At 40.0% G+C, this 15,443-nt stretch overlaps 1 protein-coding gene across 2 annotated transcripts in view; it reads left to right on the top strand.

The window, feature by feature from the left end:
- The first annotated feature begins 4,096 nt into the window (after positions 1-4,096).
- PPP1R14B (protein phosphatase 1 regulatory inhibitor subunit 14B) overlaps positions 4,097-15,443 on the top strand; it is a 324,098-nt gene continuing 312,751 nt past the window's right edge. The window contains exon 1 of one of the 2 annotated variants that reach the window (XM_044075742.1): positions 4,097-4,777. In XM_044075742.1, the coding sequence (XP_043931677.1) occupies positions 4,586-4,777 (192 nt within the window). In that variant the 5' untranslated portion in view covers positions 4,097-4,585. The remainder of the gene's footprint in view (positions 4,778-15,443) is intronic. The other variant, XM_044075743.1, reaches the window with a different exon arrangement.

The raw sequence follows: 15,443 nt of genomic DNA, 5'->3' as shown, positions 1-15,443 counted from the left end.
TCTGTAGTTATAACAATCCTTTCCAACAGTCTCACTTTTGTCATGTTTCTGTGTTTCAACAGGGATATATTTCACACATGTGTTTTACTCTCAGCTTCTGCAGCTGTACTTTTCAGCCTGCTGCAGGTTATGTGCTATTATATTACAGGTGGGACATCTTTATTTCAGACTTGTTTCATTTTTATGTTTGGATTACAGGCTGCATCACACTTTTGTAATCAAGCAATACTTGCAAACCCTCTTACACTGTTACTTGCACATTTTATTAATTAGTGACTACACTACACTCTTTTGCTAACTGTCATACTTATATATTTATTTACAGTTACAGGGAGAGAATTACTGACCTGCCTGGTGGCGCAACCATGCCAGCCTATCGCCATAGGCTCTATGGTTCGCAGAACGGACACCCGCAACTGTAATATAAATAAAGTAATATTGGAATACACATCTCCATAATATCAGCTAGGTTAATTTCTTACATAAATAATTACATGTAACTTAGTAGTGGGGCATTGGGCATTTGCCAGGCCTCCTGGATCCAACGGTTCAGTTGGTCCTGCTTCTGTCTCTTCAGGTCCACATGGTGGTGACGGACCTGCTCACCAGTCCTTGGTATCCCTGTGGCACTGGTGAGATCATGAGCCAACCGGTCCCACGCCTCAGCCCTATATGCTCCCCACAGGACCTGGCCCTGCATGAGTTGGGCCTCGTGATTGTGGACAAGGAGCCAAACCATATATTTGGACTCCTCAATGCCCCACCTCTGTGCTCGGAAGCAACTACCCTCACCTACACCTGACATTCTGGCTGCAAGTCGGTTCTACAATCGGTTATGCTGTGTATTCCCGCCTATGGGGCTTATATATGCCGTCTTTCCCGCACTTATCTGTGATTGGCCATTTTGGAATTGTATCAGCTTCACAAAACCTGCTTTGTCATGCTCCTCTTTCTATTCATTCCTATATATATGCTATTACTGCATTTCTAAGTGCAACTGTCATGGCTTAGTGGTTCAGTACCTTGACTATGGTGCATGGTATCCTGGGTTCGAACCCGACCACTGCTTTTTATATTTTATGACTGTCTACACAGGCTAAGAGGTGTGTCTGTGTAAAGGCAGTTTTGATACAGCTTGCTCAACGTTGCCCGTCAGTTAGCTTGTTGGCGCGGCGCGCAGCTCCGCGCAAACGGGTTACACTGGTTTACACGTCATTTGGCTGTCAGCACGCATATTACACTCAGCTCAGCTATGGGCACACAGTTTCAGCGTGTTAAACCACTGCTCACCTACGGGCACTCATTTTACACCTGTTAAACCACTGCTCACCTACGGGCACTCATTTTATACCTGTTAAAACACTGCTCACCTACAGGCAGATTTACTCAACTTGTTAGACTGTAGCTCAGCTATAGGCACATCTGACATTTTTTTTTATTATCTCACATTTCTTCAAAATACATGGCCCATTTCATTACATTTTACATAAAATATAATTTTATATGTGTACATATATGTCAGGGACTTGTTTCGTGCTTATTTCACTAAAAATAAAAATTGATGTTGTGGGGGTTCGAACCATGGCTGCCTGCTCTTCAGCTGACATCTCTACCGCTACACTATTGCTTCTTGGCTTGCTTTGCATATTTAGTTCTTATATGCTTTTCCACTGACTGCTAACTGTGGCTAAGCTACAGGCACGCCCGCGCAAACGAGCGCACTCACGGGCAAACATCTTTATAATTTAAAAAAAATTATAAGATGCTCATTTCTACATTTTATGTTCGTAGTCTAGTGGGGCATGTGTTGTGTTGTGTTTATTCACATTTACACGGGCTCTGTCGTGGGGGTTTACTTTCGGGATTTTTACTCTTCTGGGGGCATGTCCGTTTGCAGGGCTCGGCCTATGGACACGCCCCCTACTGTCTTCCACGGACCGTGTTAGCCTTAGGTGTGATTCAGCATGCCCTCATGCATATGCATGACATGCTGACGTCACACCGTTTAACTGCAGCCTCCGTGTAAGCCTTGTAACTCTTACACGGAGGCTTTGTGAATCCTGCCCATCCACTTTTTTTTTTTTACTTGTAAGTCTGGTTTCAACACTACCTTACAAATGGAGAAGAAATGGCTTATTGTTGAGTTTACAAAACATGGCAAAAATCAGACACCAGATGTATACACCTGAAAGGTAAAAGAATTATTCTTATGTAGTTGAATTCTTAGACATTTGACTCTTATAATGATGTATTATTTCACTGTGTGTCTTAATTATAATGTAAAGTTTGTACTAATAGTGATCTTATTTGTTAGTTATATGTAGAGCTTTTCTCCCCGGGCCTCCACTGAAAAGGGACCTGTGTCCAGTGGACTTTCCAAGTTAACAAATGTAAAATAAATAAATAAAATAAAATAAATTCTGATTACTAACATTCTAATTAAATGAATCTTAAAACATCTTAAAAGTATATCTTGCAAGACAGAGTAAGCCACAGTAATATCTTATTTTCAGGAAATATAATGCTCTGAGGGAAAAGAAAAACTCAGCCAAAAATAAGCTCACATTACTCTGTCTGCCCCACCACCACAAAAAGATCAAATCATGCTGGCTAAGATCCTCCCACTTCCCAAAAGCATGTTACTTAATGGGCTACCCTAAATTACTCAAATTTATTGTATTTCACCTTGCCCTCCCCATACCTCTCAGCTGTCCCTGATTTTCAGGGACATCCCTGATTTTGACACTGATTTTAGCTTTGTTCCTGTTAATTCCTCCTAAAACTGAATGACTTTTGGAGAAAAGGTTATGAATTACACTTAATAAATAATGACAATAATTATTATAGACTCCTTTTGCTTCAGAAAATGTATATTAATTCACATTCTCTTATTCTGTCAGTACCTCAAGTTAATAGTGCTAATATTTTAAAACTGTCCCTGATAATTTCTGGATTTGTCCCTGATTCGTTGAGAGCTATGCTTAAGGCTAGGTAATGTTTGAAAGGGTCCAAGGACTTACCTGGTTAACAAGGGGTAAATAAGTAACATAAATAAGCATAATAAGAATAGAAGTAACTTTAATATGGCATAGAACACATGTTTCTGGCTGAAGTGGTGGGATACTTATTTCACCCTGCCCTACAGCAGGGACCCCTACTCATCTGAGCATTGTATCTTTCACTTGAATTTCCTTACTAACCCGTCTTTCCTACTTACACTCCGTTTCCTGCCCCCTCCCCTATGCTATTTCTGTTTTCTTACTATCAGTGCACCTAGGCTTGCAGTAATTTTTTGCCACTCCTTATTAAACCTTAGAGTAAATTAATCATAATAAGCATTGAAAATTAAAAATGAAGGTGCAGCTTGAGTTTTGAAATGAACATGAGATCACCATATCTCTCAACATACCTCTCAACTGTCCTTGATTTCCAGGGATGTCCCTGATTTTGACTCAAACTTTAGCTCTGTCCCTCTACTCCCTCCTAAAACTGGCAACTTTTGGAGGAAATGTGGTGAATTGTACTCAATAAATAATGGTAATAATTAAGAGCTATAGATTGCTTTTATTTCACAAAATATATTTTATTCAACCAATGTCTCAAGTTAATAGTATTAATAGATTACCCTGATTTTTCCTGGGTTTGTCCCTGATTGGTTGAGAGCTATGCCTCTCAACCTCTTGGGGAAAGAAATCTGGACAAAGCCATACATAATGAGGGACAAAGGCCCAAAAATAGAGGCACTTTTTAAGAATTGCTCTTACAAACTTTGAAATTGATAGGATAACAGGTATATTAGCATGACTTTTCTGAAGGGTATGAAGTCTGAAACTCAAATGTTTGTCATTACTTTTTGACTTCATCCCTCAGTGATTTGCCAGTAATCTGTCAGAAAAACACAATTTTATGAGAAGCAGACCAAATAAAAATATGAGGCAAAAATCTGAACATTGATTCAGCCAAAATCTGTACAGTTGATAGGTATCAGGATATGGAAAAAAAACAGCCTGGTAATTCTGTGGCGCTTCACCCAGGAAAGGAAGATACACTTTTAAAATTATTGTCTGTACCTTTAAGAAAGGGAGCAGTTGCTTTATCTGCCGGTAGTGTGGACGGGTGACATGCTGAGCGCGAGGGAGAGGGTTTGATCATTTGGTGTTCACAGAGTAAGACAAAAGAGTAACAGTTAAAGCCAAGGGCAGAGGGGTATTAACGCAGCGTTGGAGTATAGTAGTAGGTTAAAATAAGGATACAGACCCTAGCTGGTTACCAAAGAAATAGTTTACAGTTTAGGATAACGTTTCCAGCGCACTGGTGGTGGAAATACCGAAGACAAAGAGGAATATAAAAGTGTAGGTCAACTGTAAATAGTTGAAGTATGCAGGATTAATAAGCGGAGAACCAAGTGTTTTAAGAGGAGCAGCGTTACCTTACCTTTTTTGGCTGCAAGGTAAACTGCTAATCCAGGTGGAATAAGAACAAACCGAGAACAAAGGAAGCTGAGCAGAAAGCCATTCAGGGTGAAGTGGAGAATATCTTAAGTCAGCCTAATCGGTGGAGGAGGTAACAGCCACGAGGTAGGGGTATGGCAGCTGTCAGTAGCCCAGAGAGCAGCGCCCAACCCCGGGTCTATTTCCAGACACCAGCTGGCGACGATGAGATCCCGGTTCGGAAACAGGGCCGGGTTACTGTCAAGTACGACAGAAAAGAGCTTAGGAAGCGACTTATCCTGGAGGAGTGGATCTTGGAGCAGCTTATTGAACTATACGATTGCGAGGTCAGCCATTTAATGTTCAGTTTGAGGGAACACATACATTAACTTGTAACATAGTAATAATTTGCAGTTTATTGGCACTTATGTCTTCATTTGTGGCAATGTTTGTTTTGTTTAATGTATATACTATTTCACTAACTCCTGTAAAACTTTTGTTATTGCATTTAGATATTAATTATATAGCTTTCTGACGGCCATGAAAGCCGGTGGACTTTTATGCATTGTTCCTCCGCCTGGGGAAGTGTGCAATTTTCTGCTCTCCAAATGCATAATAATAATACTGCATTCTAGCCATGTATAATTTGCAGAACTGAGAACCACGACTGTTATATTACTTCAATAGTTCTCGAGAAAGTAACCATTGTGACCACTTTGCGTTTGCTTAGTGGATTGGTAAATTCTGGCCACCTTCTTAAGTGATATGAACAAAACTGGCAGCACAAAAGTGACAGACGGGGGTTTCAGATAATGTTAACTCGTTAAGTTCTAACTCTTGAAGTGTAATAACCTAGACATTTTACACAGTGGCCTCGACTGTCGGAGAAATGTCTCTCTCTAATTAGTGAGTGACTGCATATTAGTATTTGAACAAAAACGTATTTAGTTGAAGTTTAATTTGGTGGTAAACGTTGTCTTTTTTGGATTAGGTCTATGGGGGCAGAGACGTACCCCATTGGTAACGGGATAGTTCTACTTGATCACAGAACGGTTTACATGCGAGTACTAGGTGGATATGTATTGACACGTACTAGTAAAATGCCAACACTGCGAATTAAAACGTGGTCCTGCTCAGGAATAGCTGTACAAAGCTTCACATCCAGTTTGGAAAAGTTGAGTCATTCTGTCAAATTTAACAGAGGAAGTTGCCTCTGTCTTTTGTTGGTAAAACATGTTAATGTAGTAAGTGTATTACTTTGTTTCTTTGCATATTTGTTTTTTTAGAACCAGAGACCATTTTTACCTTGAGGACAGTGTGTGACATTGACAGTGGTGAACTTGGGGAGGGGTGGATTATCCACCGTGGATAGTGCTACGAGGGAAAGGGGTGGAATTTGTTACTCTACCAGACATCCTTACAAAGGAGCACCGGAGACAGGCAACACGTGCTGCTTTGTTGTTTCCGGGCTGAGCTTGCCAGAAGTGTTGAAAGCCGTAAAATAACGTTTCTGTTTATTCTGAAGTTGCAGAGTTGTAATTCTCCAGAGACCCACTGGAGGCGCGTTTCTGTTTGATAGAAGTCCCACAAACCGGTTTACTTTTATGGCAGCACTTATTTTGTACCGGTGTTAAATTTAGTGTGAAAAAAAAACGCACACTTCGATTTCACCCATAAAATTTCAGTGTAGAAATTTGGCACTTTTTATAGGCTACAGTACAAAGTGGCTGTGAATACTCAAGGTTGTCTCACTGTTTTATCATTTATCCCAAACGACTGCGTTTACTCTTGTTATGGACCACGTGCTGTTTGAGATCCCCATTCCCCAAGAAAGTTGGCTTGAAACAAACCCCTAAGATACGTGTTTATTAGTATAGCAACATTTGGGCAGTAGTGTAAAATCATCTTCCACTGAAAAAAATGGTACACTATTTTTCCTGCTTTGTGAGCGCTCTGTGTCAGCATTCTGAAATGCATCTAAAACCAATCGGGACTGTTGAATTGTTTGCTCATTTCTATGTTACCAGTATTGTACTGCCTTATTTATTAACATAAATATCTTGGAAAAGAAGCTGTAGTCGTGTGTGGCGTGCGTCTGTAAATCTGGGTTTTTCATACAACACATGCAATGTCTACAGCTGGGGATATCCTTCGTAAAGCAGTTGCATCATTTGTTCGATACCGGTAAATATGTTGACACGTTTTAGGTATCTAAAGGTTTTTACTTTTTACGGAAAAGTAACGTTTTTGCAGGATAAACCATTCTACCGGTACAACTACAAAGGACAGAACTTCACTTTTTGCCAAAATAAAAGCTCAATCTTGTAAAACTTTGTTTTTGTCGTGCAATATTAAGTAATTACATGAAACTTGAGAAACTACTTGTTGAATTATAGGAAGCTTGCCATTTTCCAAGACTTTTGTTGGACGTGACTGCCCAAAAAGGGACTGTCCTGCGTAAAAATAGACTCTAACCCTGCTTATTGTATACTTTAGGGTATAGAACCGCCCCCCACCCCCACAAAAAAGAAATGCAGCAGTAGCCTGCGTTAAGAATATTAACACACAAGCAAAAATGATCAGTTAAGCTTTGTCTGGACTATATTTGAAAGCAGAGTGATCTTTGTTTTAGGTTTACTTCCAACAGCTGGGTCCATCATATATAAATATTGCCCTTGATCAAGTTAGCGGAAACGTGAGAAATATGATGTTGCCTAAACCTGTAAACAATAGATGCACAGCATGTGTTAAAGCATTTCTTCGTTCCTGCTGCTGTTTGTGTGTTAAGCCATATAGCTTCAGTGTTCAACCAGTCTGTCAAGTAAAATTTGTAGGTGGGCTAGATGGTTTGATTTGTCAGAAGCACTTGATAAAGTGGATCACGTCTGTTAAATCTTGCAGAATCTTGTATAGTGGACAAAACTGTAACTATCAAAGAATGACGTATCTTGTATACTTTTCCCGACAAATGTTTAGCAGAAAGGATCAACTCTTTCTGCTGGTACGATTGCATCTAATGTAGGGCTTGGCTGCGTTCTCTTAGCCAGGTTTGGAGCATACAGGTGTGCCCTTTCAGTTAAGAAATCATGCCGTGGAACACTATTCCAATTGCTTTTTTATTTTTTTCTTTGAACAGGCTGTTACCTTTGTCATTCAAGTTTCTGTGGAACAGCAGAAAAAATAGATTTTATCTGCATTTTGTCTTCTCCTCCTATTTATTTTTGAATGTTCTCTTCTCAGAAGCCTTCTACTCGGCTAGCCTTTTCTTTACCTCCACCATAATTTTCCAGAGTTCAGTTTTTTTTTCTGCATAGGTAGTTAAAGCTCCCCTCCCCAATTTGTTTAGTCATCTTTATTTGAGCTGATAAGCTTGGTATCAGTGGTGCAGCAGATAACATTGTCACCTCACAGATGTTGTCTAGTTTGAGTCTCTGCTGGGGTGCCTTCTATACGGAGTCTGCCTGTTCTTCCTCACATTCCGACAACATGCATCTGGATAGTTTCTCCCTGGGCCCCGCTGAAAGTAGGCTCTGTCCTAGTCAGGAAATATTGGATACGTTCCTTTTGTGTGTTTTAAACACCTATGACTGCTTCCAGCAATTTAGAGGAAATCTGTATCAAAGCTGAAACTGCTTTTACAGCTGTAGAATTCTTCACAGCCAAAGTTTTCTCCTTTTCCCATCCACTCGTCAAGATCTCTCTTGAAGAGGGCCAGTGAGGTGCTCTTTGTGACATGTATGGAAGTCTGTTCATAGCATGGGCATCTCTGTGTTATGAACCTGTCCCTCCAGCTTGTTCTGCTGATTGTGGTGAGGTCTCTGGAGAGTGTGGTGTGGAGGGATTGGGATTTCTTTAGATTTAGCATTTCTAACCGAGCTGGGTCAGACATGGCTTTGCAAGTCAAGCGGAGATCACCTCTTAAGTAGGTGATATGAGACAGAATAGTTGGAGTTGGTGTTTAAAGCCTGGGATCCTCTTTGTGAGGTACTTTTGCGCCTCCAGTTGTTGCAGGTGTCTAGTGAGGTACATGTCAAATGGGGCATTATACTCTATTGGTGTAATGAGGGAAGAGTAGAGGGAGACTGACCTCTTTCATCTGGATGCAAAACCCTTAGTAATGAGATGTGCCACATAGAAGGACTTTCTGATCACAGTGGCAATGTGGTGGTTGAAAGAGAGGTTGCTGTCAACATGTGTTCCCAGATCTCTTAACTCCTCCTGTGCTCAGTGGACTACAATTGATGTGGTAATTCATGGGAACCAGGTTTTTCCCCAAACAGGATGACACATTTTTTGGCATTTAGCTTAAAGCCATGGTTCTGACACCAGTCGTTTGTCTCAATGAGGCCTTTCTTTAGGATGTCAACATAATTTGGGGAGTTAATAGCTCCCAACTTGCAATAGTCTGTGAACTTTGTCAGCCAGAGTCCCTTTGTGTCGGCCTGGACTTTAGAGAAGTAGATACCAAACAGGGGAGCACCCAGGACTAAACCTTGTGGGACTCCTCTCATGACAGGTCAGCAGTCTGACCTGGAGTCGACTACTTTCACACTGTGGGTTCTGTATGCCAGTTTGCAACCCACCTAGTGATATAGGAGTTGATGCCTAGCTTAGTGAGTTTTCTGTGATTCTTGAGTGGGGAATGGTATCAAAGGCCTTGGCCAGTTCAAGGTAGGCTGTATGAACCACCTTGCCTTTATCCACAGCTCTGGTGACTGACTCAAAGAAGTCGACCCGGCATGATCTACCCTTCGCAAAACCAAACTGTGTGGGATCCAGAGTTTGGAGATTCCCTGTATCCTTGTTTATTAGGTCCATGATGTGTTCCATAGCTTTGCATATCAGACTAGTCAGATAGTTCCCAGGGTCTGTAGTCACTCCTCCTTTGTGGAGAGGGATGACTAGCAGTGTGCCATTCGGTAGGGACAAAGCCTGAGGTGAGGCTGCGATTGAATAGGGCACACAGGTGTGGTGCCAGTTCACTTTGTAGTTCATGTAGAACACAGCCAAGGGTATTGTCAGGTCCCATAGAAGCTGTATTTTTGGCCTTGGACAGTGCTGTTTTAAGCTGTGCAGCAGTACTACTGGGTGCCTGGCAATCTACTGGTATTGTGATTGGTCATTTGGTGTGGGGGGGGTAAAGTTGGCACTATCTGCCAGTATATTGGCAATCTCTGTTGGCTCGGTGTAGGAGGTACCATTGTGCAGTAGCTCAGAGCAAATCTGGGTATTGCCTTTGAAATTCTTTACATAACTATAGAAGACCTTGTGGTTGTCTTTACTATCTGCTGCAATTCTGTTTTCATAGCTAGCTTTAGAGGGTTTAATGAAGGATTTTGTTGAGGCTGATTTTTCCAGTCTTGGGACTTCACCTTATTCCGCATCAGTTTCCTCCTCCTGTTGTAGAGTTTGTTTATGGCAGGGGACCACCAGATTGGCTTCCTTTTTTGGGGTGAGAGCGTCTTGGTTTTATTGGGTATGGCAAGAGCCATACATTTGTCTTAGTGTTTGTACAGTGCATTGGTGTATGATTCGGTGGTCATGCAACTATTCTTCATTTGCATGGGTGCCGTGAAGTTGGCCAACTGTTTTTTAGGAGCCCAAAATTAGCTTTGGAGAAGTTTTTCATGGGGGGTTACCTTTTTGGGGGAGGGATGTGGATTTCCAAGGTGATCAGTTTGTGGTCTGATCTAACCAGGGAGGAGTTGACTATTTCTTGTAGAGCAACAGTCACCCATGTTAGTGCTGCAGCTGTGCAAACTTTGTATCCTATCTAACAGTTCAGCAACACCTGTCATCTGTATTTTTCAAAGAACAAACTTAAAAAAATTACACTAAATCATTAGTAACGAAAGTTAGTTTAAAATGCACCTCATTCCTGAAATAGGATATCGTATGAGACGAGCTGAATAGAAGGAAAACGTTTCGGGCAAGCTTTGACAATTGTGGTGGAAGGTGGAAAGAAGTGATAAGCAGACTAAACAGTAAAGCATATTCTCTTTAGTAAATTATTAAGACAAAAGGAGGAAAGGGACAGTTTAGGAAGGGCCTTGTAGTTGGGTGGATTTGAGTGGGCAGACTAAGTGTTGGAGAGCCGTCGGGTAACAAATCCCTAAATAGACTCTGTACCTGAAGATGCTCCATTTGCCTGGCAAGTTCTGTTTTTTTTCCTTGTGTGAGGATCTGAAAAGGGCTGTAAAACTAGTGAGCCAGTAAGCTCTGTGCTGCGGGAAAGGTAATGAGAGCAAATTCTCAGAAGTAGGCCTGTGTAACTTCTCTCAGAAAATGGACTGCTGCTGAACAACAGAGGGGTTCCATGGAAAAGGAATAATCCTTTGTTACAGCGTTTCAATTGGGTAGCAGCAGAGGGAGGTAGTTCAGCTGATTTCCCTTAGGTTTTGGCAAAACCTTCAGTGCAGTGCTAAACATCAGGGTAATGGGCAAATCCTTAATCACCCATAATTCTCTAAGTAGTGAATGCGGTAAGATGAGCAAAAACTGGTGGTGGTTATAATTTGTTGGCTGAAGTCTGAGGAGATATCTCTAGAGTGGGGCTCTTGCTATTTAATATATTTCTAGCAGATATGTGCGACTGAGGATGTTTAATTTGGTTACAGATGACTCCAAAATAGGAAAAACAATGGAGGGTGCAGAAGTGACTAAATATAGTTCTTGTTAGTTTGGAAATCGGTTAGACAAAAACACTTGACTCCCCTACATCTAGCTTGAACTTGATGTTTTCACAGACGTAGTTAATAGCCCCACATATTATAGCAAGGCATCAAATTCTGTGTTGGGCTGTATCCTAATATCAGACCCTAGCAAATACTCTACCACAGGTAAAATGTCAGGGACTCTGTGATCATCTCCCAATCTGTATGACTAGACATCTCGCACATCCAGTTAAACAGCAAATTTGTAAAACGTAACCTTTTCAAGTTTAACCCAGAAATGTTCATTACTACACTATCATTTATTAATTAGAACTTCCTAAAAATCCTCCCCTTGGATGATGCTGTAATTGAATTCAGTACAACTTTCCTAAATATCCCAAACAGCTGTGCACCTCTTAGAAGGAAGAGACTGAAAATAAATAATGCAATTTGGCTATTCAAAAAGTATAGAATGCTAATACAGAGCAAAGAAAGCATGGAAAGAATTGCAAAAAAAATATAAAATGGCTTAATATCTTAAACTTCAAAATACTTCACAATTGACTAAAAAGCAAGTAAATGAAGACCACTTTCAGAATGATACTAAACACAACTCTAAAAATTTTAGACATCCATTAAAGCAATTTTACATGCCAGTGAAAAATTCGACCCAAACTCCTGTCCAGATAACTCACTACTTGAAACTGCAATGCAGTTAACTTATTTTATAGCTAGTATAGCATCTCTAAGGATTCCTCAACATTTAATCCCATCCCAACAGACACACTACCACATTCACTTTCACTTCAAACCTATGCCCACATCCTATATAAAACTACTCTTAAAATTAAACCATGCTCTTCTTCAGCTGATGACCACCTAAGCGAGTACCGAAAAGTGGCAGCCAATAGTATTGCCTATCCTGTCTCAATCCTTATAGGTCAGTCCAGTAATCTCTCTGTGCGTTCTCGCTCATTCCTGCTCCCGCTAGTTTCCTGTCTGGCAAACAGTCTTTCTTATTTCTAGACTTGTTTAAAGCTTTCGCCACAGTTTCACATCAAACTCTTCAGTTGTCCTTACTAGGTATCTCTCAGCCCACCCTTCTGTGGTTCAAAAGCTACCTGCCCAATTTCTTGTCAGTAAAATGGCATTCGACTGTCTCTCTGTACCTCCCAGTCACCACAAGGTCCCCCTTTAACATTTTCAACAGCTCCCTCCATATTTCCATACATTAAGCCACCCTAATACAGTACACAGATGATTCCACTCACATCTTGCATATCTGACAATGTGGTACACATCCAGAAAATTTATTCTGAAGCCTTGGAGCCACTGAAACGTGGCTTCATAACTCACAACTCATGCTTAACCCAAATAAACCAGCCTACTATTCTCCCCATCACTCTTTCATGAAAAAAGAAAATGCAAGTCCTCTCTCTCGATTCAGTCATTGAAGCCATTTCTTATAATGAACTATTAGTAGTGATTGTGGATGATCTAACATTTGACCTGCATATACAAAATTGTGTGAGAAATTCTTATAAAAAAAACTAGGGATGACTTTGGAGCCAAATACTTTCTCACTGATGTAACTAAGCCTACATTTGCCACCACTAATCTCCTCCTCCTCACTCTTCTTTGAGGCACTCCCATACTTACCTCCAGGCTTCACAAAAATGAAAACTTGTACTATGCTATAACAAAGGTGCTAAATTTGCAGCATGTAGCCTTTTCAGAATGCACCACTATATAGCACTGAAAAGCCTAAATTCATTACAACTGTCGCATCAGCTGATACAACGTCTTACCGCCTATAAAATTATTTGCCATTTAACCAGGTTGGTCTGGCTGGGCCGATGCCCTTTTACAGCAGAGACCTGAGGAGAAAGGTTCCATTACAGCAATGAAATTTTTTTTTTTTTTTATACAAAGTAAGTATTTAAACAATTATACAAAAATAGGTTAATTTTATACAATACATGAAGAAATTCAACATGGATATAATCTATTAACGAGCTATATAAACACAGATTACATTCTAGCATCAATCTGCCTGTCCAGCACTAAAAACATTCTAGGTAACTTGCAAATTAATCATTGAGAGCCATTGACAAAACACTTTTTTCTACAGACCTACCAAATCTGCTGGGCATTGTCTGTACCAGTACAAGGTTGCAAAGGCCTGAAACTCCTTATCTGTATCCATCAGGTCTAAACCCTCCCACCTTTCGAAAATCACTCTTAAAGACTTCTAGCTAAAATCTGGATCTGTTCTTGCTCAAAAACTAGGATAAACTATATCCTAAATGTGAACAGATCTTTTCTTTCCTTGTACCTCCTTACTCTCCCTTTTCATTTACTTCTCTCTAAATATACCATACGCCTGTTTTCCTCTGTTTGTATTAAACTAACTTCTCTTTAATTTCTCTACGAATTGTCTATAATTTCTTTAAAATATTAAATGATTGTAGTATACCTTGCATTCAATGTATTATGTCATTTAATTATTTTAACTGCATATATTTTTGTTTTTATTTTTGAAGATTGTATAATTTTTCTTAATGTTTTGTATTAAACTGAAGCTTTTCTCCCCAGGCCTCTGCTAAAAATGGGCTCCTACCCAGTAGGTCATTCCCGATTATCAAAATGTCAATAAATAAGTTAAACTTCCAAATGCATGTGCATCCAGGGTAATGTGCTAACATAACTTGCTTAGTTGCTTCTTAAGGTATCCAGTACGAAACATGGCCTTAAAGCACTAGTACACACGTGAACTCGGTAGTCCTGTTATCCATACCCCCCACAAAAAAAAATCTTTTCTGACTAATATTTAACCTGACTACTTGATCTTTCACAGGCAGGGTTTTTCTTTCAATGTCTGATATGGGAAAGCGTACATGTTGTGTGTGGCAGTGGGCAAACTAGACTTCTATTTTATTGCTGTAACATTTTGTTTTATTGTACCTGCATTATGCATGATTTTTACTGTTTCTTTAGTGTGTGTATTCTTAGACTGAGTTTCAAAAAGGTCCATGGACTCAACAAAAACAAATAAAAAGTTGGTAAATAGTGAGACTGAACAGAGAGATGGCTTCCAAGTTACTGTAGGAGTAAGGCAAGATTGATTGCAGAAATGCTAAAAGTGCAATTTTAGATTGGGGGGGGGGGTGAAGAACTTGGCAATCCATTTTAGGTGCACTATACACCACAATTACCTCCAAAAATCCAAATGAGAGAGCAGTGGCAACTAACAGTGGTGGTGCACGCGAGGCTGAAGTTCTTTGAAAGCTGAATTAATTATGGGTTCTTAATGAAAAAATAGTTTTACATTGTTGAGACTCTGATCCAGAAGAATACACAGCATTTTCATTTGGAAATGTTGCAACAAACATGATGATTTCTGCAGCTATCTGTGTCTCTGTGTGGTAGATTTGTCCAAAGATCCTCAGTCTGTTAAATTTTACTAATCCCTGAATTCCTGAATTGTCCAAACTTGTACTAAAGGGGAAAAGTAAACTGACAAACACACTTTTTTCTTTATATTTTGTTATTTAACCACAGAGACTTAAAATCAGCTGAAAACATGGGTGATAACACGTTCCAGCAGCATAAATATGTATATCCAGCAATGGTATATACTGTGTTAAGCCGTGGCAAAAGGAAACACAGTCCCCTTAATTCCACATCACACAGCTTTGAGGTTGCATCTGGAATACTTTGTTTTAGAGACCATTTAGGGAAAGGGTGTGAAAACACTTCTAGAGTACAGAGAAGGGCTATAAAAACTAGGGTTATTACCTGGTTCTTGACTGTTCTGCAACATAGCCTAGAAATACAGAGGATGTAAAGAGAAGCATGATGGGTAATAGGACTGGAGCAGATGTGGAAGGCTGAGGAAGAAAGCTTGGGTTCCAGCAGAATTGGGTAGGGTTAAAAGGTGTTTGACAGGGTTACTAATGAATTTGGGAGTTGAGGTATAAATGTTAACTGTTTGGCATGGTCCCTTTAAAATAATTTGAAAATGCGTTTCAGTAAAGCATTAAAAGCTGCACATTCTGTGCAGGTCAGTTAAAAGTAAAGGATTTGCATTTACTTTGCTCTTGTATGTGTCAGAAAGGACTAAGCAATAGGAGGGGTTACATTTACATTTTTTAAAAGTACCTGTTAAGTTGTCTTTAACTGAGAATACGTTAAAGTATCGGTGTAGTGACATCCTCGGTTTCAAGTCAACTGTTGTGCTTTTGAAAAATGTTTTTTAATGCTTTCACTGTCAGACTTTGGGGGGGATGCTAGTAAAAGTGTTGCATTATGCTCAAACTTGTTTTGAGGTGTCAGGTGAGCCTGAAAGTCTCATAAATGC

The sequence above is a fragment of the Protopterus annectens genome, chromosome 6.part1 (assembly GCF_019279795.1).
Source record: "Protopterus annectens isolate FY-2018-M chromosome 6.part1, PAN1.0, whole genome shotgun sequence".
Lineage (NCBI taxonomy): Eukaryota > Metazoa > Chordata > Ceratodontiformes > Protopteridae > Protopterus > Protopterus annectens.
This window is presented reverse-complemented; position numbering and strand designations above follow the sequence as displayed.